Raw genomic sequence first — 25,861 nt, 5'->3', positions numbered from 1 at the left:
GGTCTTTTGCACTGTAAGCGCCCAGGAGCCTGCGTTGTGGTGGGGACGGCTGTGGGGTGTTGGGAACCTCGGCGGGGCCTCTGGCTCAGTCAGGGAGGCAATAAGCTTGGGGACATTCTGTTCTGGGTTCTGCCCTTGCTGGGTCGTTTGCTCTTTTGTAAGAGAAATTTCGTACCTTGGAGACGCTTTGTACATATTTGTAATGACTTTATTAAAAAACTGGTTGTGCACTTCCAGCTACAGGCCTTGGTGTTTTCATTTCCTTGTGGAAGGCTGGTCCCCAAAGACTGTGGGAGGATCTGGCTGCGCACCCATCCTTCCCAGGCGCAGAAAGAAGGTCACATGCTCACCTCCCTCCTCTGTCTCGTATTTCTGAGAAGCCCCCAAGGGGAGGGTTGGCCTAAACAGTACCCTTGGACTGGGCAATGGGTTGGGGGAACAGGCCCAACAGTTCAAGTTCAAGGTCATGCACAAAACCATGACTGACTTAACATATGCCATCATCATGTAGATAAACCCATGAGCCTGCACATTGATACTCCAACTATGGGCAGATGGGCCATTCTGGGGAGGTCCTGTCACCTGCGATTACCTGGTCTCCGTGAGAGGCACCCAAAGACCAAGTTCTAGTCTCTCCCTAGGAATAGGGGGTTGAGAACAAGTGTTTTTTTCTAGATAACAGATCCCTTTTTTTCTCTAGAGACCAACCGCTCCCCCACTCTCATGAAGTGGTTGCCCCATTAATGCTGGATCAGTCCAGGAGACTCAGAAGGATGGAGGACTCCCCCCACCCCCCACACCTCTGCTCCCACCTCCTGGGCTCAACATGCCCAACCCAGGGAACACGCTAAAGAGTCAACCTCTGACTCCTGCGGGAGCTCTGGGGAAGCAGCAGGTCTCTGCTGACCCCTGGGGAAGCTGGTAGGAGAACCTAGCACCATACGGGATCCGACCGCCTGAAAATCAGGCCGCCTCGGAGGAAACAGCACCGAGGGCTGGAGAGACGGGGCCCCAACACCATCCCTGGGGCCTCTGACTCCAGTAGCACCGGAGGCCTATCCCGTCACGAACAACAAACCCAGTCCTTCTATTTAAGCCATGTCTGAAGTGGTTTTCAGGACTGTGACCCAGCTCTGCTTGACAATGTGTATGTGGTGGCTTCATAATGCTGCCCTGGGAGGCATGAATTGTCACCTAGTGCTGTCTCAGTTGACACTCGAACGACTCGGGTGTGAACCGAGCAGGTCTACTTCCATGCGGGTATTTCTTCGTGCTATAGTTTCCCTTCCTTGTGGTGGTCTTAGTAACATGCTCTTTTTTCTACCTTACTTTATTATAAGAATATGGCATACGGTGTATAATACATGTAACAGGCAAAATATGTGTTAATTGATGTTTATGTTATTGGTATCCTGGTCAATAGTAGGCAATTAGTGGTTACGTTTTTAAAAAATTATGTTTTTTCTTTTTAGAGAGAGGGGGAAAGGAGGGAGAAAGAGAGGGAGAGAAACATCAACTGGTTGCCTCTTGCACACCTCCACTGAGGACACAGCCGTCAACCCAGGCATGTGCCCTGATTGAGAATCGAACCAGCAACCTTTTGGTCTGCAGGTTGGCACTCAATCCACTGAGCCACACCAGCCAGGGCAGTAGTTATTACATTTTGGTGGAGTCATATATGTAGATTTTTGACTGCATGGGGGGGTGGCACCTTGAACCCGTGTTGTTCAAAGGTCAACTGTAATTTACACTTCAATTTTTTTATCTTCACCAGAGGACATTTTTTCATTTCTTTTAGAGAGAGAAGTGGGGGTTGGGGGTGGGTGGAGAGAGAGAGCGAGAAACATCAATTGGTTGCCTTCTCACACACACCCTGACAGGGGATTGAACTTGCGACCTGGGTATGTGCCCCAACCGGGAATTGAACCTGTGACTTTTTGTTCTATGGGATGATGCTCCAACCAACTGAGCCAGACCAGCCAGGGCTGTAAATTACATTTTAAATTTCGGTCGTGACCTGGCCCCTGGAAAACCCTTCTTACACCAGCCTCTACATCCCAGGCCCAAATGGTCTATAACACCTCCTTGCTGGGCGCTGTAGGTGCCGCAGCCATATCATATCTCTTCCGCCAAATCTTCATTCCGTCCTGTACCGTGTGCTCTGTGGCACCCGGCACCTTCCAAGGCTTGGGGCCTCTGCAGTGCAGTGCATGGGAGTCCGCCCCCCCCCCCCACCTTCCCAATCAACCCAGTGCCAAAGACGGAGCACAGGGGTCAAAGACCTCGGGGTGGGACCAACTCTCAGATGCCACGGACACTCCAGAGGCCCCATGGGACCCAGCTGAGGAGCCACTTGTCCGGAAGGCTCCCTCTCGCTTGCCCCCGCCCCCTTCCCTCTCCCGTTTCACTCATCCCCTCGCTGGTTAATCCCGGAGCCAATTTCTGAAAACATCACCAGCCACTCAGTGGAACTGCTCTGGGGAGATCCAACGTCAGGGGGCCACCCACTGCACCAGGAACTTCCTTGCATTTTTCTCAAATGGTCCCACCCGACTTTGAGAGGCAACGGGAGACTCAAGACCAAGAATGTTAGGTTTCGTTGACAGATGATATTTATTGGCAGAAGGAAACTTCGGGGGGACATTAAAAACACCAAAGGCGGCTGTTTGGCCCGGCGCAAAAGTCCTGACAGATTCCAGGACTCGCTTCACATCTCCTCTTCCCAGCCCGAGTCTCAGCAGCCCGGAGGTGTCTGGTGCCTCTGGGACCCCCCTCTTTGGAACTCGAGGAGTCTGTTACATCCAGGCCTGGAGCTGGCCGTTTCAGTCCCTCACATTCATCATACTCAAGATATTTTACGTTCAGAGGGCCATTTCCAAGGACTTCGTGGAACTCAAGTCAGCAAGTCATCAAATATTAAGAGCAGGGTACTCTGCTCTGACACTGGACAAATCGCACTCATAATACATGAGCTGTGGCACCCAGACGGGTAAAGGAGAGCGGTGCTTTCTTCTCTCCCGATGATGGTGGCTCTTGGTGGCTTTCACGTTCATGTTGGGGAATACATTTAGCTTGGCATTCGGAAAACCCGGCAATGGCCACTCTTCCTGCCTAGAGCAGACATTAAATCCCCCCCACCCAAAAGGGAGTTCCTAGACAGGACTTTTCCCTCAGGACAGGAGATGAATACATAACATCCCGCCTTGCCCTGAGTGTCCCCCACGCCTGACACTCTCCACAGTGTCAGAGGCATGGCTTGTTATGTGCAGAATGTCAGAGAATAGTGTGTGTGTGTGTGTGGGGGGGTGGGGGCACAAGTGTAATGGACTAGATCACTGGTGTATTCACGAGCCATCCACATTGTGAGTTTTCCTGGTCCAGTAAATGATACACTGGGTTTCATCGTCATGGAGATGGCTACAGGAAGGGGAAGTGATTTCTCAAAGTCAGGCAGAGTCAAGAAAATAAACAAACAAAATAGAAACAGACTCAGAGGACAGACCGACCGCTGTCAGAGGGGAGGAGGGTTGGGGGAGCTGGGTGCAAAAGGTGAAGGGATTCAGCAAACCAGAACAGAACAAAACCAACAAAACAACTCNCACGAGCCATCCACGTTGTGAGTTTTCCTGGTCCAGTAAATGATACACTAGGTTTCATCGTCATGGAGATGGCTACAGGAAGGGGAAGTGATTTCTCAAAGTCAGGCAGAGTCAAGAAAATAAACAAACAAAATAGAAACAGACTCAGAGGACAGACCGACCGCTGTCAGAGGGGAGGAGGGTTGGGGGAGCTGGGTGCAAAAGGTGAAGGGATTCAGCAAACCAGAACAGAACAAAACCAACAAAACAACTCATGGACACAGACAACAGTACGGTGATTACCAGAGGGGACGAGGGGTGGGGGCAGGTAGAAGAGGGTAAAGGGAGAATAAGAGGTGATGGAAGGAGACTTGACTTGGGGTGGTGAACACACCGTACAATATATAGATGGTGGGTTACAGAATGGTACACCTGAAGCCCATATGATTCATTAACCAAAGTCACTCTAATAAAGTAAATACATAAAAAGAATCAGAACTCCAGGCCTGACTCCCACAGACTGCTCCACCTGCTCAGTCACCTGCTGCCACTTACGTGTCTCCTTCAGCTCCAATGTCTCGTGCCTCTTGACGGCACCTGCAGGCAGGGAGCTCTGATTTTTAAAAAACAGTGGCAGAAGCTTGTATTCCTTCCCTTCGGTTCTTCCTGGAGGCGAGGGGAGCAGAGAAGCCGCGTCCACCGGGCTGTTTCCATCCACTTCCCTTTCTGACATGATTATCCAGGCAAGTGGGATTGTAACATCGCGGCCATTGCCATAGTAACGGAGCTTGAAAGATGCCATGCAACCCTGGAAGGGGCATCTTGCTGGGTACCAGGAAAGAGCCAGGATGTCAGGGGAAAGACAAGATACTGGCCTGATAGCACTCAGGGGCGGATCTCCTGAATCTGCTGGGGACAGGCTAGCCACGTGAGCACTGGCTGGGAGCTGGCGGGCGGCAAGGTCCCCGCCACGTGCCCTGCGGCTTTCTTGCTAATCTGCTCACTAACCACCCAGACGGCTTTCTCAGAAATGCCGCTGGTGCCAGCCCACAGTGCTGAGGTTGTCAATGTGAAAATAGGGTTGGCAGAAAGGGTAGGACAGGCAAGATTCCAGTGGCCCCTATGGGATTACCTGTGCCACCTCCTCCCAAATCTCAAAGCAGGGAGGGTAGCGATTCCGCTGCAGAGGTTAGTGGCTCTGATGGAGAGGTCACAGGAACACTGATTGCCACTATGCTCTTTGCTGCCTCCCTGGCTTGCGGGCCAATCCCTCACGTGGATTGTCCCTCTCAGGTCTGAAGGCTACCAGGGCAAAGGTAATGTCCATGGGGGCTGTTGAGTAATCTGAGGCTTAAGGGAAGGAGGAGACCAGAACAGGAGGGGAAGAGAAACCCGGACCGGCGTACAGACCCAGGGTTGCCCAAATCTGCACCAAAGCTGGCCTTTCTCGCTGCTCACACGTGACTCAGCATCCTGGCCCAGAGCTCGGGCAAAAAGCGCTTTCTGGACAAGTCTTTCCAAGGACGCAGCCGCAACCTGACTCCCAGAGGTAGCATTCACCGTTAGCATCCTCGACCAGTGCAAGTTAAATATGCCATGCACCTGGGCCACTGGGGACATCCAGATCGCCTCTCACGCTTTTAAAAAACCACACCTGCAGCGTCTGAGTGGTGGGTCAGCACAGTGATTAGGAGTGCAGGTTCTGAGGCCAGACAGGCCTGGGCTGGCAATTCAGCCCCCCACGGCAATTGGGGTGGCTCTGGCCTAGTGGCCACGTGGAGCTCTGTGCCTCTGCTTCCTCAGCTGTGCAACAGAGGAAAACAACAGTCCCTCCCCCCTCCCCCCGGAGCTGTTGTGAGGGTCCGAGGTGGTCCTCTAGGAGGGATGCTTGATGTCTTGTCTGCAAACGACTTCACAGTGATTCTCACCTGTAGCCCCGGGCCATCGGGGGGAGGCAGGGATCTGCAGGCCCCTCGCCAGTTTGCAGCATCAGGTATTTGGCTACCTTGAGTTAAAATAATCAACTGGCAGGACTTTGTCTGTTCCAGCTTCCTCGGCTTGGAGTGGGGGAAGGAGGCAGACCTATCTGGGCAGAGGGCAAGTCTGGGTTAGGAGGCTTCCCTATTCGTAGGGAAGGATGCACGCACCATGCCAAGGACCAGGAGACGAAGGCGAAGGTGGGAAGGACGGGGCCTGGCTTTAGGGGACGAGGTGGAAAGAGGCAGGGCAGTACGTGCTGGCAGCCTGTTTTCCAGGAAGTCCCCAGAGCTGCACCCTACAACACTGACCCTGTGTCACCTCCCTGTGAGCACAGGAGCTTCAGCCCTAGTACACCTGGAAGTGTGCCGAAGTGGCGCCGTCCTTCCAGCAGCGCAGGGTGTCCACGGCGATGGAGCGGCAGAGTGGGCAGGTGCGCTCACGGTCCAGCCAGAGGCAGAGGCACTCCTCGCAGAACACGTGCTGCGGGGACAGCGATCAGCACGGTCAGGATGCTTCATGGGGTGCCCGCCACGTGCCCACCTCGGTCCTAGGAGCTGGCGACGCAGCAGCAAACAGGACAGACAATTCCTGCCTGCCTGGAGCTTGAATGCTAGTTGGCACGACAACTAGCCAAGTGACTCTCTAACATGTAAAGTATGTCAGTTATAAGTACTGAGATGGAAATGCAGGGAAGGGGGAGAGGATGCGCTTGGGCGGGGGGCACTGCAAAGTTAAACAGGGTGGCTCGGAGGACTTCACCGAGATTCTGACATTTGGGTAAAACTTGAGGGAGGGTGAGGAGCTAGCCTGGTGATATTTGGGAAGAGGGCTCCAGGCAGAGGAAACAGCACGTGCAAAGGCCCTGAGGCAGGAGTGTGCCTGGCATGCTGGGGGATGGCAAGGAGAGGGTGGCTGAGCCCAGAGTGCAGTGGGCGGGGGCGGGGGAGGGCAGATGAGATCAGAGAGTGGATGGGGAGGGTGCAGATTATACAGGGCTTTGTGAGCCATTCTGAGGACTTTGGCTTTTATTCTGAGAGAAGCAGGAGATATGATTTGCATTTTAAAAAGATCCCTTTGGCAGCTGGGTTGAGAACAGACCACAGGGGTCAGGAGAAATGCAGGGAGACTGGAAATATTAATGAGTCCCCCCAGTTTCTGGCTTTAGCTTGGACTGGTGATGTAACCTCCCTGTGCCTCAGTTTTCTCATCTATAAAGTGGGGGTAATAGTATTCCCCTCAGAGGAAGATTAAAGTACTTAGTCATGACAGTCAAATGCAGTATATGATTCTTTTTCTAAATTTATCTTTAGAGGGGAAGGGAAGGAGAGAGGGAGAGAAATATCAATGTGTGGTTGCCTCTCATGTGTCCCCCGCTGGGAGCTGGCCTGCAACCCAGGCATGTGCCCTGACTGGGAATCGAACTGCAATTGTTTGGTTTGCAGGCCTGCGCTCAATCCACTGAGCTACACCAGCCAGGGCGCCAAAGGCAGTATATGATTCTTGATTAGATCTTGGATGTGGGGAAGAACCTTAGCTATGGAGGATGTTTTGAATACAACTGGAGAAATTTGAATATTGGGACTTTCTACCAATGTCAAGTCCCCTGGGTGTGCCAGTGGGATTGTGGTGATGGGAGAGAATGACCTTGTTCTTGGGAGATGTCTGCTGAAATTTTTAGGGATGAAGAATCAAAGTGTCAGCAACTTATTCTGAACAGGTTTAGCGGGAAAATTTACATAAGAAAAGCAAACACAGTAAAATGTTCATGGTTAGTAAATCTAGATGAAGGTCAAAAGGGTGTTCATTCTACTATCCTTCAATTTTTCTCTAGGTTTAAAATTTCTCAAAACGTTTGAGGAAAATAATATAAAATGTTCTTTACAAAGTAAAAAATAAATAAACCAATAAAAAAAGAAGGCACTTAGAACTATGCCTGGCCAATAGTGAGTATTCTGTAAGTGCTGGGTAATATGCATATATTATCATATACAGTAAGAGGATTATGTTCTGCCCATTCTTTACCATCTGTCTATGTCAGACCAGAGCTTCTTGTAAACCCATCCCTAGCACGGTATGCAGTAGGTGCCTAATTATGGAGTATTCTAAAGGAGCTCAATGGTATTATAGGGGGATGTGACAAGGGGGCCAATTTGACCCGGGGGTCCACAGGGAAGGCTCCCTGAAAGGAGAGACACCTGTGTCAAGGCCTGAGGAGTCACGGGGTGGAGCGAGGGTGGGGACAGGCACTGCAGGCTGCAGGGAGGGGCTGCGCCCGGCTCCTGAGGCTGCTCCTGAGGCTGCTCGGGGACGGCCACTGCTCAGAGATCCAGAGCAGGTTTTCCGAGTTACCTCAGAGTGGTAACCAAGGTGCCAGCAAGGATGGAAGCAGGTAAGGCCCATCACAGGGCACCAGGTGTGAGGTCCACGCAGCACAAAACTGACCGGGGGCACCCTGCTCCTGCCCCTTTCCTTTCTGTCCTCAGCACTCCGAAGAACAGACTCGGGGAACATTCCTCTGGCCGAGGAATGGAGGGCGGTTTGGTTTCCCCCAGTCACACTCGGACTCTTCTCTTTGGCAGGGAGTCCTTTCCAGAAGCCAAGTTTCTGTCTCCGTGTCCGACATGCCTCTTCCCTGGCCCTCTGCAGGCTGGCAGGAGACGCGCCGTGAACTCTGCGGGGCGGCTGACTGTGGGGCAAGTGTGTGCTGTCTGAGCTACAGCGTGAACCTCCGGGCATTCAGTGGGCAGTCTGCTCCCTGGGCCCTGGCCCTGGGGGTGGGCGGGGCGCTGAGTGTGAGTGACACACTGACCTTAACCTGAATGACCCTTTGAAGGGGAGGCAGGATGTTCCTTTAGCCTGGGGGGCTCTTCCTCCCTCTGTCCTTCTGTTCATCTACCCATTGATCCATCCATCCAACCATCCATCTACCCAACTACCTATCCAGCCACTCATCTATCCCCCGTCTCCCCTGTTTTCATTCACCCATCTACTCACCTACTCACCCGCCCACCTGTCCATCCATTTCCCCAGCCACCGGTACACTTACACCTCTATGCGCCCAGCTTTGCACTCACTCCCCCGCCCCTCCCCCAGCCACCACCCATCTCCATCCCAACCGTCCATCCCATTTCATTGCTCCAACCCATCCTACCTTCCTTCCACCCACCCATCCAACATTCACTGAGTCACACTGAGTTTGTGACTCTCCCGCTACACGAGATAGACAAGGTTGCCACTCTCAAGCTGCTTATAGTTTGGCAAAGAGGAGACAGACCCTACACAGCCAGTGGCCTAATGAACTACGAAGCTGACGACTGGGATAAGCACCACGAAAGAAAACCACAGGGATCTGTGAGGCCCCAGAGCTAGAAGCACTGGCTAGTCTGGGGATGCAGAGTCAGGGAAGCCTTTATGGAGACACGTTTGACTCAGACGTTCATTTCTTCACTCATCCGGTGCATTTAGGAATTAACAAGGCCCTTTCAGCCGGGGACATTCTCTCTGCCATTCCTGGCCTGGCTCACAGCAGTGAGTCGAGACTGAGATGTGCGCTCGCCCGCCCATGGTGGTGGGCTTCCCCCACCGAGGGCTGTGGCTGTGGCTCAGGCTCCCAGATCTGGGACAATGGTTATCTTGTCCAACCCCTCCCAAGAATTCTAATCCAGCTACAGGGAGACGGCATGGTGCCGGGAGGAGAATGCAAGAGAGAGAGACAGACTAAGGCTCGGAGAGATTGCCAGAGAGAAAGAAGAAAGACTTTCACCTTGACACCACGTCCAAACACTCGCTGCTACCGAGAAGGAAATAGAGATGGCTTGGAAGCATAGGAAAAGATGCAACCAAAATGGCACTGAAATAGCGTCTGTCAACCCTGTCCGATTGGCAAAGCTCTGAAAAGACTCGATAACAGAGCGAGTCGACGAGGGCAGGGGCAAGAGGTCATGTCGCGCTGGGCACCGGGCGCGTAAGCGGATACGCTCTTTATGGAGGGCGATTCAGCAACATCTGTCAAAACTGCCCACCCTCTGACCTGGTGACACCGCCACCAGGAATGTATCCTACCAAGAGCTCGCACGTGTGTGGCACGGAAGGCGTGCCAAAGAGAACTAATAGTTATTGACCCCTGGGCACGTGCCAAGCGTGGTTCTAAATGTCACTTGAATGGACGCATTTATTCAACATGCTGGGCCCAGGCAGGGGTTATGCCTCTCCCCGTTTCCAAACTCTCAGGGCAGCCACGTCTGTGATGACAAAAGAGGATCAGCCCCCCCTATGCCCATCCAGAGGAGAATGGTTCGACAAACTGGGGTCTACCCCAAAAGTGAGGTGAGAGGTAAGTAAGTAGCAATGTCTTAAGAGAGTTTTAAGTCAATAGGGGAAGATCCAGGATACAGCTTGGGTAGAATATGCTACAACTTATGTCTTTTTGAAAAAGACATGCGTGTGTATGTGTGTTTATAAAGCGTCTCTGGAAAGATGGAGGAAAGTGGAAACAGTAATTGCCTGCGTGGGTACTTAGGGGACCGGGGAGCTAGGGACCAGGGTAGGAAGCCTGTCACCACTTTCCTTATATCTTTAAGGCGTTTTTAAAAATAAAATCTTAATTTTGGAATAATTGAGGACTAACAGAAAAGTTGCAATTAGTACGGAACGTCTTCGCACACCCTTCTGCCAGTTCCCGTTCTGCCTAACACCCTCGCGCAACTCCACGGTCCACGTGTGAGAGCTAAGGAACCCACGGCGAGGCATCCCCATCCACGGGACTCCAGGCTTCATCAGGATTTCGTCAGACTAGCTTTCCCAGGCGTGTCCTTTCTCTGTGTCCAACCCAGGTCACATGTGGCCTTCAGTGGTCTCGACTCCTCTTTCCTGAATTCCTCGGTCTGAATTTTGGACCACGCAAAAACATTCTCAATTTGAAAACAAAATAAAAAAAAAAAAAAAAAAAAAACCTGCTCCCTCCCCAAACAGCAAAAGCAAAATAAAAAAAAAAAGGTGCTGATGCCCCAAAACAGGACCCCGCCTCCTGTCTTCTCACCCCTGGAAGGTGGTGCTGATGGGACAGCCAGATGCTCCCGATTCCTCCTAGTCTGCAGGCTCTGCCTCCCCCGAAAAGCCTCTTCAACCTGGTGCTCATCTCCCACCTTGGCCTTTCCCGGTTCCCCCGGGGACGCTGCATGAATCTCTCTTACACAGCACTTATCACCCGCCTGCCTTGTTTCATAGTTATTTATGTATGTGCCGGTCTCCCCAAGGGGACCGTGAGCTTCCAGAGCAGGGGCCAGGGTCTGTGTGCCCTCTGCCGCTCCTCCCTGGTGTCTGATAGGATGCCTGACTCATACACATTTGCTGAATCGACATCTCAGCCCCCGATGTCAGGAGGAGGAGGAGGAAGAGGAAGAAGAAGGAGAAAGAGGAGGAGAACGACTACAGTCAGGAAGTTAAAAGGGACTAACCAGTACTCACTGCTAAGGGTTGGTGACCCACAGCTAATAATAATGAAAAGAAGTGGTAATAACAATAATATAATGATAATTCTGTATGAACAACTTTTAGGACTAAATAATCTGAATTTAGCTTTTTCCAGAGGATCTCACTTCATCATAACACTAGCTCTCCGAAGTAGGTATGACTGCAATACTCATTGTATAAATGAGAACAGTCAGTGCTCAGAGAGATGGGGAAGTCTACCCGCCCCGGGGTCCAGAGGGCTGCCGGGTTGCACCCCGGGGGGATTCTGATACTGCGCCATACCGAATTGTCCATTTTTGACACTGAAGCTGAGGTGCGGTGACCTGCTCAAGGACACCCAGCTAACGAGAGACAGAGGTGAGATCTGAATCCAGATCTGACCAGCCCTAGTCTGGACCACGCTGCCTTTGAAGACCCATCCCAGAGCCCCAAGGTTTGGCCCAGGGACAGGCACTGGAGGCTTCTGCCTGCTGGCCCCCCGGCCACAGTCTCCGAGGTCCCCACCCAGCTCTGCTCACCTGGCACATTAAGATCAGAGGCTCCCGGAACTCAGCCTGGCAGATGGCACAGATGTCACCAGCTTCTGTGCACTGCTGCCCAGTGGCCCGGACTCCGTAGTTCTGTTCGTGGGAGGGGAGGGGAGAGAGACAAACACAGCTGTGGACCTTCGCTGGAGCCGTACCCTGAGAAGCGTGATGAGATCTGTTCCCGGCGCCTGGCTCCTAGTTCCTATGACTTTGGCCAGGCCCACATGAAGCCAACTCACCTGAGAGGTGCAGAGAAGCTTCAGGGCTTTCCTGACTCCACCCACGCGGCCACAGATGTCAAAGGACTGAAAGGAAAGCAGGGTGATGGCTGAAAAGCATCCAAGGAGCTCTCTCACGACTCTGGCGCCACCCCACGGAACCCCTCATCTTTGCCTCTGAGCATTTTCATGGGACGTTTGAAACTCTCCCTTCCCACCAGTTTTACTCTGGTCTCCCTGCCTTACATCAACAGCCTCCCCTGTATCTGGGCCAGGATAGCCAATACACAGCATGCCTACTGTCTTACCCCCTCCCAAGCCCAGGGCAGGCATTGCTAATCGATCACAGGACTCCTCCTCTGAGCACAGCCAGAGCCTGATAATCCTTCTCCATCTAGCACCCCAGTCAGCCACTTCCAGTCGCTCAGGATCAGCAGGCAAGAGAAGCCCCAGTGACTGACACTGCACGGACTGCCTGGCTAGGCCCACTGGGAGGAAGGACCGAGAAGAACACAAGCATTCCATCCCTCAGATTCTCTAAGGCCAGAAACAAAGAAGGAAAAAGAAAGAGGAGGACGTACTTGTTGCTGGGGGAGAAAAACTGATTGGCACCAGTGACGCAAAGAGAAACGCTGCACATCGATGGGCAGCGGTGGGGGTGTGCACTTGGGGAGGAACAGAAAACCGGTGCGGCGGCCCCAGTGCGGCCTGTGGGTTAAGGGCCGTGGGGTTTTCAGGCAGGCTGCCTGGGTCTGACGCGCGTGCTAGTACTGAGTTACCAGCACGGCTGCGGGGCAGGTTACTTCTCTCTCAGCCTCTGTGTCTTCGCCCATAAAACGAGAGTAATAATGGTACGTGTCTTGAAGGGTTGTTGCGAAGAAGATCACATGAAGGGATAGCACATGGTGAGTTTTACAGGCGGGAAATTGGGGTGGATTTAGCCATGAAACCGAGTCAAGTCCTGGCACACGCTACAATGCAGAGGGACCTCGGAAACACGATGCCAAGTGAAAGAACCCAGACCCACAAGGTCACACACTGTGTGATTCCGTAAGTGTCCAGAGTAGGCACATCCATACAGGTGGAAAGAAGACTAGTGATTTCCTGGGGCTGGGGGTGGGGAGGGTGGAGGAAAGGGGGCGTGACTGCTGTATGTGTACAGGGTTGCTTTTTTTTTAGGGGGGTGATGAAAACATCTTGGAATTAGAGGTGGGGGTTGCACAACACTGTAGTTCGGCTACATGTCACCAAATTCTGTGTTATGTGAATTTTACTTCAATTTAAAAGAGATGAGGGTGTCATTCATTCCAAGCTTCCCTCTTGCCCCCCAGGCTAGTGAACGGGGCCTGCTGTAGGCCAGCCCTCAGCCAACCTCCCCGCACCCGCACCCCGCACCCGCACCCCACTACCTTGCAGAGGCTGTACAGGATCATCAGGACCCCGCCCAGAAAGTAGCTATTGGAGGAGTCGTCCCCCATGATGTATTTGTACCACAGCTGGATGGGGACAAGTGAGCGGAACAGCTGGCTCAACTCCTCAATGACCAGATAGAACTTTCCCTGCAACCACACAGAAAACATCAATTACTGTTAGCAGTAAAGACCCAAAGGACCCAGCGGGGGGTCCCCGACCCAGGCAATAATGACATTCTAGGTCATAGGCAGGCCATTAATCAGCTCTGGAAAGCACTCAGGCCCGCTCCTAATGGGCCTGAGATATGGCCAGGGAGACTCGGCCCCTGCCCGCTGCCCTCACCCGCTGCCCGCCAACCCGAGGATCAGAGCCCCGCAGATCACATTTCAGGGAGAAAGAAACCAGACACCTTCGATAGAGAGCTGCCATGTGGGTCACTCCCTGGTGCCTGCTGTGGCTTCCAGGGCTCAGGGCCACACGTGCGGGCAGAGTCCCCGCTGGGCACACAGATCACCCCCATCTCTCAAGGGCTGACCTGGTCCATCATGGGACCACCCTTGGAGGCATGGGCGGAATGGAGCGCAGGGTGCAGGTAAGGACAGGCCTAGAGGTGGACAGGGGGAAGATACAGGTTCTTCCCAGCTCCATCACCTGCTGTCACCAAGGAGGCAGGCTGGTGTCTGGAGAAAGAACATGGACATGGAGACTCAGACAGGGCCACGTTTGAATGTGACCTTGCTGCATGTTCGGGAGCCTCCGTTTCCACACCTACAGAACGGGAGCCAAGGTTCCTACCTGATGGGTTTCCTCTGAGGGTCAAAGGAGATAAACATGGAAAGCACCGAGCACCCTGTGCACCCTGACCCCCAGAAATATCCCCTGGAGGGGAAATGCTCATTTCCCTCTGCAGCCTGTGGGAAGGTGCTGGTGACTGGGGAGCAGAGATGTGGGGCGGGGCCATCATGTGCGTTTCACGTGCCGCAGGTGTGATGGATGTTGGGGCCATGGAGCAGCAGCTCAGTGATGCCTAGGGCTGCCCAGCTCTGTCCGCACCCTGGCAGCAGGCTCCAGGCTCTGCAGGATACCCAGGCTGTGAGCTGTGTTCCTGAGCCACCCAGCCTCAGCTACCCCGTGCCTCCCTGAACGCTCTCAGCTACTGCATGCTCCAGCTCATCTGGACCAACAGGCCAGTCTCTCCCAGCTCCGACTTCAGCTTGCTTTTGTCACTTCCGGAACCCCCAAAGAACTCTCCTTTCTTCCCACTTCTCTCCCATGCATCCATCCATGCATCTGTCCATCCACCCACCCATCCATGCATCACCCACGCATCCATCCACCCATTCATGCATGCATGCATCCATCCATCCATTCTTTCATCCATCTTTCCTTTCTTCCCTCCCTCCCTCCCTCCTTTCCTTCCCTTACTGATGATGGGAACACTAACACAACCCCAAATTTCAGAGCAGGCTCAGGTACCAGCTTCTTGGCCCTTTCAATTATTTCTCTATATAGACCAAGCTCTTCCTTTGCAGATGGCATGCCGGTCCCCTGTTCTTTGCCCAGCTAACAGCTATTCCTCTTTTGGGTCTCCGCTAACTGTCACCTCCTAGGAGAAGCCTTCCCCAACTCCTTCATTAAATTAGGTGCTCCTGTTACACCCTCTAAATCACTCCTTTGGAGCACTTCTCACAATATTTAAAAAATTTATTTTCATATCGGTCTCTCCCACTGGATCCTGAGCTCCATAAGCGCATCCAAAATCTGGCTCCTGGTCATATCCCCAGCACCTAGCCCATAGTAGGTGCTCCTTTAGTAACCGGGACAGCTGAAGCTGAAGATCCCACCCTCACGACTCACATCAACTTCCTAGAGTGTGCTGATGAGGAAGAGGAGTTGGAACATCAGAGACAGAATGTCTTTTTTCTGAGCCAGCGCCAATGTCACAGAAAATAAAGGGAGTGACTGCCTGTGCGGCATCATGCTAAGGGTAGCAATTAGCTGCTGGGGGGCGGGCCACTTGGAGAAAGAGATAAAACCACCGGGGAAAACTGGGCATATCCCAGCGAAACCATCTCTCTCTAATTAAGCAGTTTTATAATTCCAGGTTTCTTAAGCATATTATTTCTGACGACCACCAAACAGAACGTGCGGTTTCTCCGGGGTGTTGGAGAACAAGGAAAGCGATCAGATTAGGAGCTGTCTGGCCTCCCTGTCACCCACGAAGGGGGAACGGGACCGGAGTACCCAGAGTTCTCTACACAGAGATTCTGATAAAGGGGGCGGGAGCAGTCAGGGCGGGAAGGCAGATTCTATTCTGACTTCCTTACTGCTAGGATGGGGGGTGGGGGTGGGACGAAAAGTGAAATGGGAAACAAGGAAATAACAGAGTGCTGACTTCGGAAGGGGGTGGTAAATGAAGAAGAGTGTGATGCTGAGAAACAGACCAAGTGAATAGAGAAGGAGAGTTTTCAAGGAGGCACCTACGTGGGAAAGACGACTTAAAGTATAGAGGTGAGGAGCAAGAGAGAAGGGGCATAATCCGATCATTGTCAGCCGTGTAAATGGATAAAGAACAGGTGGACTGGGATGAAACACTTTTTCTGATTCAAGCTTAATAATGAATATTTCTATAGCTTTGACATGTATGAATCTCTTTCATACCCATTTTCTCGTCTACAGAAGCAGGACAGCACACTGGGTGAGGGCATAAGATTTGGGGCACCACCTACTAAATTGGTTGATGCTGGCCAAAAATTTAACTGCTCTGAGCCTTGTTTTCTTCATCTGTAAATGGGTACACACACACACACACACACACACACACACACAAGTGTCCTGGCAAACCAGCTCTCCGAAAAATACCAAAAAAGGTCCCTGATTTGTGTGTTTACCAATTACTGTGGTGTAAATACTCCCACCAAGCCTATTACAAAGTGCCAAGGGTTTAACAACTACTTGCAAATTTTATGAAAATTTAACCATGGGTTCTCACAAGCCAAGGCAACCTGGCTCCAACACACCAGGGTGGTTGTGAGGATTAAATGAATGAATGAACCAAACTACGGTACCCAGAGGGCCCAGGGTGTGAGGAGAGCTAGGAATGCACCCGATTAGATAATCGGGTGACAGGGGCATCGTTAGTGTCATCTTCTCTTAGAGATGAGAAACCACGGGTTCAGAAGAACTAAGGAACACTGGGATGAGGCGGAAGTGCCATCTAGGACTCCTGAGCCCCGGCCTTGAGAAACCTGGGCATTTTCACTGCCTTCCTGTTGCTTGCCCCTCCTCCTTCCACCAGTCACCACGCTGTGAGAAGTCCCTGGGACCAGAAGACCACGTGAAGAGGCCACGTGGAGAGAGGCACTGAGATGACACAGGGAGAAGCTAGCAATGCAGCTGACAGTGAGAACTGAGGCCCCAGAAATAGGACCCTGGGAAGTCGTTCCAACCCTTTCAGCGGAGGCATTGGACCCGTGAGTGAAGAAGCCCCCCTCAGATGGTCCAGCCTCCGTAGACATCACGTGGAGACCAGCTGTCCCTGTGTGCCCTTACAGAACTCCTGAGCCACAGAATCGTAGGAAGTGATAAAATGGTCATTGTTTTAGCAGAAAGAAAGAAAAAAGAGAAAGGAAGGATGGAAAACTCATCTAAGGCTACTCAACTAGAGCTATGGATTTTAACTGTGTCCTCACAAAATTCATAGGTTCAAGCCCTAACTCGCAGTGTGATGGGATTTGGAGAAGGGGCCTAGGGGAGAGAATTAGAATATGAGGGTGGAGCCCTCACGAATGGGATTAGTGCCCTTATAAGAAGAGACAAGATCTCAGCCCTTCTCTCTCTCTGGACGGCATGGGGGGGGCAACTTGTGACCCCGATCGTGCCCACTACAGAGGACAACTGGGAGCATCCGACTAAACTAGCACTTCTCAAAGTGCGCTCTGACGTCCTGGGGGTCGCCAAACCCCTTTCGGGGCATCTGTGAAAACTATTTCCACAATAATTCCAAGACATTATTTGATGTTTTTACTAACAGCATACAGTAGAAAGACTATATGACATGTGATGTGTGATGTGAAATGGTGTGAAAAGTGTGGAGTTTGAAGTCAGAGAGCTAGGTATGGGTTCTTTCTAGCTGTGCGGCCTGGGGCAAGTTGCTCTCAAGGAGCCACACCAGCCAGGGCTGTCTATTCTTCTCCAATCTGTCCTCCTATCTCTCCTCCTTCCCCCCCATCTCTCAGCTCAGGCTGTTTCTGCTCCTTTTCTTATTTAAGCTTCTCTTCTTGTCAGAGCTCATTCTCTCCTGCCCAGGGCAAACTCTCTCCTTGAAAACAACCACGAAAAAGAAGACGATTATTTAGCTCTCACTATGTGATCGGCACCACTCTGTGCACAGCACTTGGAGGTAGGTGCGATTAATGCTCCCATTTTACAGGTGAGGAAACTGAGGCACAGAGATGACAGGTAACCTGCCCCAGCTGTCATGGTCAAAAAGTACTGGACCCACCTACATGTGGCAGGAAAGGTGACCAATGGCAAGCCTCAAGCCCACACTTTCATGGTTCAAACTCCAACAACATGAGACCCTATTTCTCTTTGGGCCCTTTTACCAAACAGAATGGCAAGAGTTGGATGGCCCTTCTGTTGTCAAGCCTCTACCCTTGTAACCAAATTCAGAGGCCAAAGGTAGCCATGAAGATCTGTGACTGGTCTGCCTGGGCACTGGCCACAGGGGTGGGTGGGGAGCCATGACTGACAGTCTCATCAGATTCATGGGGAGAGGGCCAGGCGGTTGCCCCAATAGAAAGGGGGTGTCAAAGTTTCCCTGAAACAAAGCACCCACCCAATTAAAGGGACTTGTCATTGTAGAGCCCTAGGTGGAATACACAGAAACTGCGTCCAGCCTCCAGGGCGGTTTCCCTCATTGGCTTTTCTTGCCCTGGACTGCTTGTTAGCTCCCGCAGCCACAGGGGACAGGGCCACACTTCCTGCTCCAAAATGGGTGGGCTGGACAGGAGCAAGGGGCTGAAAACAAAGACTTGTTTTCCTGGGAAAGTGGCCCATGGGTCTGTTATGATTGTAGGCTGCGCTGGGGATGCTGGGGACGCAGCTGACAGAGCCCTTCAGAACAAAACAGCTGGAGCAGCGACCTCAGAAGTGCTGCGCCCTTCAGCTGAGGGGCAGGAGAGCCAATCTGGGTCTTTTCCATGTTGGGAAAGTTGGGGGAGGGGGAGAGCTTGGTAACCGACTTCAGAACAGAGTGGCCAGGAATGGTGGAAGGAAGAAGTGCCCAGGGGTCTTGGAACTGAAGGAAGGCTACATACAGGACTACTGGCTGGGGTTGGGGGGTGGGGGGTAGGGGAAGAGATAGGCACAGGGGAGGAAAAAAGGAAACGTGGGCAGAAGAGAGGAGAGAAACGATCGAGTTAAAGGCCAGAAGGAAAAGGGCACCCAGGAGTGAGAAACCAGGCAATGAGGGGGACAAGAAGGAGGGGAAAGGAGAAAGTACCCACTGGGGCCTGGAATTATACATCAAAAGCTCCCCTGGTGGAGCAGCTGTGATCATTCCCATTTCTCAGATGAGAAAGCTCAGCAGAGGCACGGAAGGGAGGAAGGGAGGGTGGGAGATGCAGAAAGAGAGAACGAGGGTGGGCTCCCAGTCTGGTGACAGAAGGTCCCTGTGGATCCCCTGAATGCTGCCCCCACACTTGGGCAACCCTGGGAGATGGACACTGTTCCGAGCTCCAGTTTACGGGAGAGGAATGAGAGACTCAAAGAGGCAAGGTAGGGGGTCCAAGCTGCGAGACAGGGATAGAGCCAGGATTGAACTCCAGTCTGACTTCCCATCTTAGGCTTTGAGCCGCCACGAGGAACGGAGTAAGGGAGACTCTAGGAGAGAGAGACGTGTGAAGTGAGAAAGAAAAGGTGCAGGGGTGTGTGGTGAGGGGAGAGATGAGGAAACTCGGAAGAATGGGGACCCTTGGCAGGGGTACTGACCTTCCAGGCACTACCAGAACGGTTCTACATCTGCCCAACCCAATACATTAGTCACTTGTCACATGGCTACTGAGCACTTGAAATATGGCTAAATCTGACCTGAGATGTACTGAATATATAAAATACATTGGGAATGTCAAAGTCTTAGAAAAACAGTAACAAAAAGGTAAGATATCTCAACAAAATATCTCGATTGCATGTTTGAAATGATAATACTTTGGACATACTGGGATAAATAAAACATTATTAAAATTAATGTCACCTGTTCCTTTCTACTTGTTTCATGTGGCTACTAGAACATTTTGAATCGCCTAGGTGGCTTGCATTCTCTTTCTATTGGACAGCGTTCACATCTTGAAACATATGGACATACATATGTAAAAGTTCATCGATCTTCTGTATTTATAATTAGAACACTGTACAATATATAATTTATAACTCAATTTTAAAAAGGGGAACGAGAAGAGCAAGCCTGTAAGGATAGAGGGCTGAGTACAGAGTGTGGGGGGCGGGGCCTGGCGGTCGCTCGTTACCTGGCAACCGGTGCTGTAGGTGACGTCACCTGCAGGCAGCGGCCATTAATCTCCCTCCGGGAGGCGCCGGCGGGCGGGGCTGCCTTCCTCCTCCTCCCCGGGGCCAGGATGAGATCACTGTGGCGGGCAGCCGGCTGTCCCCGCGCTCCCAATAAATCGACTCCTCGCGAGCGCCGGCATCTCATGATCTCATGGCCCCGCGGGACGGCGCCGGCCGATGAGGTCACAGCCCCGCGCCCCCCAGCCGCCCGGGTCTGCGCGCCGCCAGCTCTGGGCTGCGGCCACCGGGAGACCCCCGTGCCAGGAACCCAGGCTAGAGACCCTGGTCCTTCGGCTTCCGTGGACAAAGGAGGTCGCTGACTGTGAAAAGCAAAGCCGCCTTTTTCATTCTTTTGACCCCTCTCTATTCACCTTCTAATTTGGACGTTTATCCCCTAAGGCCATGCGTGCAGCAGGGAGTGGCCGCCCAGTTCCCCCGGACTTGAGGTCAGGAGCCATCCGAGGTGACTTGCCTGCATGATTTCACAGGCACGCGGTGGTGCGGTGAAGGAAGTGCTATTCTTAGCCGTCTTACAGACCGGAGAACTAAGGCTCAGAGGGGCAAGGGGCTTGTCCAGGTTATCCAGCTAGGAAAGGATGGAGCGAATTGGCCCTTTGCCTCTCCTCTTCGTCCCCCTGGCCGTACCCCACACCCTCGCACCTTTCTCCCAGTCCCTCTTTGCTCTGATGGGAACAGTGGGAGTGGCCCATGCTTGCTGGGTGCTCCCGACGTGTTGGGGCATCTTATACTAAAAGTCACCGTTCCACATGACACACCTGCTGGAGAGGTATGATACGATTAGCTTGCAGGCAAGAACGGGAGGCTCAGAGGTGAAATGACTTGCAGAGCTGGGGTACGACTGTCCAGCACAGCCTTTCTATTACTACTCTATACCATCTTCTCCAGGAAAAGATGAAGGTCTCCTGGCCACAGTGGACAAGAAACCCTGTCTCCTTTCTCCCTCCTCTAGGGTCAGCCATCAGAGGCAGTCAAAGAGGGGCCAGTGAGACCCCTCCAGAGGGCTTCACAACTCACTTGCCAGAGGCAGGTTCACCATCACTAACTGCTCATTAACACAGCTCCTCAGATCTGCAACAAGACACACTGGCAGGCTGATAGGGCGGGAAATGACGTCTACTGAGCCACTGTGATAAGCCAGGCGTTGAGTCGGGGCCTATGACCAAGGGCAAAGGAGTGAGGGGGTGATTTCCAGTTCCATTTTGCTGATGAAAAACCTGAACTTTTTACGCCAAAGTCAGACGGCAAGGAAGCACAGGTGTCAGGTCAAATATGGCCGCAGAGAAAGCCCTTCCTATTTCCCCAAGTGAGCCCTCCATGAGTTGTTTTCCTTTCTGCCCACTGGCTTACCGCCAGTGGAAGTTTTATGTTTGTATGTCTATTCGTATAATGGGGATCTCCCCAACTCAAGGAAAAAGTAGGGACCCTGTTTCCCTCACCTCTGCATCCCCACACCTATGCTGTCCTACTGTATACAGTAGACATGGAAACATTTTTTGGAGCAAGTGGCTCAGGCTGGTGGGCAGTGTTGCTATTCAAACCCAGGTTTGTTTGCGCATAAAACCTGGGCTTACTTCATACTTTCTAGGAAGTCTAAACCTCTTGGCACCTGTACCGTATAGTAACATCCCTCTGGTGCTCACCAGAGCCTATTAATTTTTACTTCACTACACTACCGACAAGCCTGAGGTCTCGGTTTCCCAACCAGCAGTGCTCTTGCCTGGTAACAGACAGGGGAGGGCAGGAGGAACTTGGCCACTAGATCACTAGTAAATTAGGTGTGGAAGGGAAGAGGTTGTACAAGCTCATGTCTGCTCTGGTCTTTCACAATAGCTCAGCAAAGGAGGAGATGAAAAAAGTACAAAAAAACAAGACTCCAGGAAAATGAGGGAACGGAAAGCACAAACACTGCGTTTTTTTTTTTTTTTTTATGGGCAAAGTGAGGGAGAGAGATGGTTGGAACCCAGGAGGCAGGCACATATAGCGCTTCTAAGGCACTATTAGTTTTCTACCTTTCAAGCTGAGTAGATGAGAATTTGTTATTGTAATTTTTTGATACCTTACATGTGTNAGGGAACGGAAAGCACAAACACTGCGTTTTTTTTTTTTTTTTTTTATGGGCAAAGTCAGGGAGAGAGATGGATGGAACCCAGGAGGCAGGCACATATAGCGTTTCTAAGGCACTATTAGTTTTCTACCTTTCAAGCTGAGTAGATGAGAATTTGTTATTGTAATTTTTTGATACCTTACATGTGTTATTTTTTTTTAAAAAGCCACAAACTGAAAATTTGCTTGCCCACTTTTTAAAAACTGATGCCACGAGGCAGGGGGCAACATAGTACCCCCAAAATTTGGGTATGAGGCTCAGTCTCAGAGAAGTTCATCGATCGTTTTAACTAAGATCACGAAGTTCACAGGTGGCAGAGGTGGGGTTTGAAGCTGGGTCTGTGTGATGTTGGCACGGATGGTCCTGCCTCCTGGTCACGGGATACTCAATTTTAATGACCACAGATGATGGAAAACCTGCCAGCTTCTCCCTCCCACCTCCAATTGCCTATAGAGGTCCTTTCTCTGCTCTTCTGGCTTCCATGCCCAGGAGGAGGAGGAGCCCAGAAAGCATGCCAGTGGCTGGGATTGGCCTCCAGCGCTGTGGTCCCAGGGGCTAGCTGACAACGAACCCTTGGGGCCAGGCTGTGGCCCTACAGGAGTCAGGAGGCTGGAAGGAGGAACCTGCCCCTCAGCAGCAGCAGCCTGGCACCCAGTTTCATTGGCCGTGGTTCCCTTGACTTGAGAGCCTCGGCCGATGGAAGAAAAGGGCCCAGGCCACGTGTCCCAGCAACATGCACATCAGGAGCTTCTTTACAAACAGGGCCCTGGTCCCGGGGACCCAGGAGAGGCCTAATTATAAGGTGTTGATGATTAGGCCTGAAGTGGCCTGGGACCCTGTTAGCTGCAGAGAGGCGGCCTCTTCCCTCTGTCCCAGTCCCAGGCGAATGGACGTGCTTATCTGTCTCCAGGTCAGCTATAGTCTCAGGCACAAACGCTCTGGGCCACAACTGTCCAAGCCTGTCTGACTCCTAAAGAACCAGGGTTTGGGTGCAAGGGAGAGAGGGAGGCAGAGAGGGGCAGAAGGTGCCTCTTCTCCTGGTGGTCTAAAGCCTGTGACTTGGAACTAGACAGACAGGGCCCTCAGCGGCAGGTCTGGCCTCTTCCTGGGAGGGTGACTTTGCCCATCACTCACCAGTCTGGGCCTCAGTTTCCTCATCTGCCAAGTAGGGGATGTGGTAGGCTAATGGCCTCCCAAAGACATCCCCGTCCTAATCCCTGGAAACTGTGAATATGTTACCTTACTCGGCACACAGAATTTTGTGCACGTGCAGGTATGATTAAGAAGAGGACTTGGGGGTGGGGAGATTATTCTGGAGTATGTGGGTGGGACCCAGGTAGTCACAAGGGTCCTTGTCAGAGGGAGGCAGGAGGGGTAGAGTGAAGGAAGCAGAGGACGGGAACACGTGCTTTGACAATGGACAAAGGGGCCACGAGCCCAGGAATGTCAGCAGCCTCTGAAAGCTGGAAAAGGCCAGGGAACAGACCCTCCCCCACAGCCTCCAAAAGAAACCTTCCCACTGACACCTGGACACGAGCCTCATGAGGCTGATTTCCGACTTCTCCAAAATACATCTGTTGTTTCAAGAGGCTGACTGTAGGAATAGGAAATGGATACAGGGAAGAAACAGTTTCCACTGTCGTGAGGACAGTGGCAGGATCAAGGCCTCTCCCCAAAGGGTGGGAGGGGGCCAGAAAGCAGCCTGGGCTGAGAGTGGCCCCTGCTGCCTCTCCCATCGTCCCTCCTACCACTAAGACTGGCTGCATCATTTGGGATGCCCAGTGGAAAATGAAAATGTGAGGCCTCTTGTTAAAAAAATGTTGAGAGTGTCACGGCAGAGACACAGAGCAGTAAGCCAGGTGCGGGCCCGTCTGCAGCCTGCACACCCCCGGTGCTGACGCTGCCCGCCTCCCGATCCAGCCATGCCGGGTTGCTGCTCCTTGAACTCCCCGAGCTTCTACACCAGGGCCTTGGCACATGCTGTTCCCCCTCTAGCCTGGAATATTGATTCCCCTGGAATATACGCCCTTGCTTTTTTCAAGTCTCTGCACGTCTGCCGCCACCTCAGTGCGGCCACCTCTAACCACCGCATTTAAAAGGGCAGCCCCGCCACAACACTGCTGGGTTTTTCTCCACCTGACAAACGGCTTATTAATTTCAGCATCTTTACATTAAGTCCCTTGAAAGTGAATACTGCGTCGACTCACTGCTGTGAACCTAATACAAAACCTAGCACAGAGTGGGTGGTAAAAAAAAGGACTGGTTGAGAGGACCAATAAAAGGATGGATGAATGTGAAGTGGCCAGGACAGACCTGGGCACACGGTATGTGCGCCGTAATGGACTGGTGCCATGTTGCAGTGACAGTTTTACCGGGTGCTGTCACACTTGCAGGGCCCCCGTTTCCTCTGCTTGCTTTTGTTTTTTTTCACTAAATAACACATCGTGGTTACCACCGAGTGAGCCGCAGTGATCGAAGGCTTCGCTCACAGGCGCCATCTTGTTCATCTTCACATCTGTGTGGCTATCATCCCTCTACATGTGACGAAACCGAGGCTCAGAGAAGTCCACTGACTCACCCGAGGTCCCAGGGTTGTTACGTGGTGCAGCTGAGACGGGACCTGCCTGTTTGACTCTGAGTCTAGTGAACCCTCTCAGCTGACTGCACCCAGCCTGCCTCAGGGCACACGGGCCTGTGCGACCCTCTCCACTGATTGCTTAGTCCAACCTGTATGTTCTGAGTACCTACTATGTGCAAAGCACTATGTTAGGGATAGAACATCAGCAACCTGGTTTCTGCTCTCATCAAGCATGATGTCTCGGGGGATGAGGGTGGGGACAAGCCAGCACTCACAACATTTCGAGAGGCACTAAAAACAGACATGACCCAGGGACTATGGGGACATACAGGAGAGTCGCCTAACCCCACCTGGGACCAGAGTTCAGTCCAGGCTTCTTCAGGGAAGTGAGGTATAAACAGAGACCTGAGGGCAATTAGGGGTAGGGCCGGGGGCTGGGGAGACAGAGTTCCCAGCAGAGGGAACAGCCACTGCTAAGACCTGGAGGGGACAGAACAAAGAGCATGATGGGAGAAGAGGAGGGACCTAGAGAAGTTCAAAACATCTGGCAGGTGTTCAAAGACTGGCGTGCCTCCAGGCGGCCTTAAGATTATAGACAATGCGCTGATCCCTGGAGGGAGGATAGTTCTCCCCTCTTAAATTAGGGACAGCCCTGAACACAGAAGCCTGGCCGCAGGCCCCCTCATAGTGTGGGGACAAGCCTCTCCCGGTAACCCCAAGCCCCAGATGCCTGCAGCAACTTAGTCAAGCCCCCAAGGGGAGTACGTCCCTCCCCTTCTACACTCCCCCCACGCTCTCTCCACCCCTGCATCTCTGCTGCCATTACTCACCATGAATGAGGACTTGGCCTCCCAGCAAAGACTGGGCGGGCCCTGAGAACCCTGTACTATGAGCCCTCTAAATCCATGACCTTGTCACTCCTCACTGGGCCCCTCCCTGAGGCAGGTACAACTACCTGCCAGACCCATCCATAGATGTGGCCACGGACGCTCGAAGCTGTGAATTCACTTACCTGAGGATACACAACTAGTCACATTCAAACCCAGACCGCTCCAAGACCCAGCTCAGGGCTGCGCACATACAGGGAATTAGGAAGTGTAACATTTCTTTCCTTCTTTGGCCTGTTCAAGGTCTGACTTTGGCACCTCTGGGCCCCAAAAAGAAGAACCAGAAGTCTGCCAAGCTTTGGGGGGCTCTCAGCTACTGAGCACCAAGGTCTGGTTTTTACCTCTAACCCCAGTCTGCAGCCTCCGACGGAGTCCGGACCTGTGAGGGTCACGGAGAGAATGCACAAAAAGAAAACGCAGACTGTAGTTCCCTGGTACCCTCAGGGGATGCGCTCCCAGACATGCAGGGCACATCTGCAACAGTGCAGAGTACCAAACCTAAACAGACTATATTTC

The 25,861-nt window shown here is 52.4% G+C and overlaps 1 protein-coding gene across 4 annotated transcripts in view; it reads right to left on the bottom strand.

Annotated features, from left to right (window-relative positions):
* The window catches only part of RNFT2 (ring finger protein, transmembrane 2), a 60,158-nt gene that overhangs the window by 2,592 nt on the left and 31,705 nt on the right, over positions 1–25,861 (bottom strand). For 3 of the 4 annotated variants that reach the window (XM_037052185.1, XM_037052187.1, XM_037052186.1), the window contains 4 exons: positions 13,185–13,334; positions 11,797–11,862; positions 11,549–11,650; positions 4,297–6,038 (listed from right to left, as the gene is read on the bottom strand). In XM_037052185.1, the coding sequence (XP_036908080.1) occupies positions 5,904–6,038; positions 11,549–11,650; positions 11,797–11,862; positions 13,185–13,334 (453 nt within the window). In that variant the 3' untranslated portion in view covers positions 4,297–5,903. Of the gene's footprint in view, positions 1–4,296; positions 6,039–11,548; positions 11,651–11,796; positions 11,863–13,184; positions 13,335–25,861 lie in introns of those variants that run through there. The other variant, XM_037052188.1, reaches the window with a different exon arrangement.

This window comes from Sturnira hondurensis, unplaced genomic scaffold, assembly GCF_014824575.4.
Source record: "Sturnira hondurensis isolate 20B ecotype Veracruz unplaced genomic scaffold, ASM1482457v3 Scaffold0007406, whole genome shotgun sequence".
NCBI classification, from domain to species: Eukaryota; Metazoa; Chordata; class Mammalia; order Chiroptera; family Phyllostomidae; genus Sturnira; species Sturnira hondurensis.
Note: the sequence above shows the minus strand (reverse complement) of the source record. Positions and strands in the feature narration are given on the sequence as shown.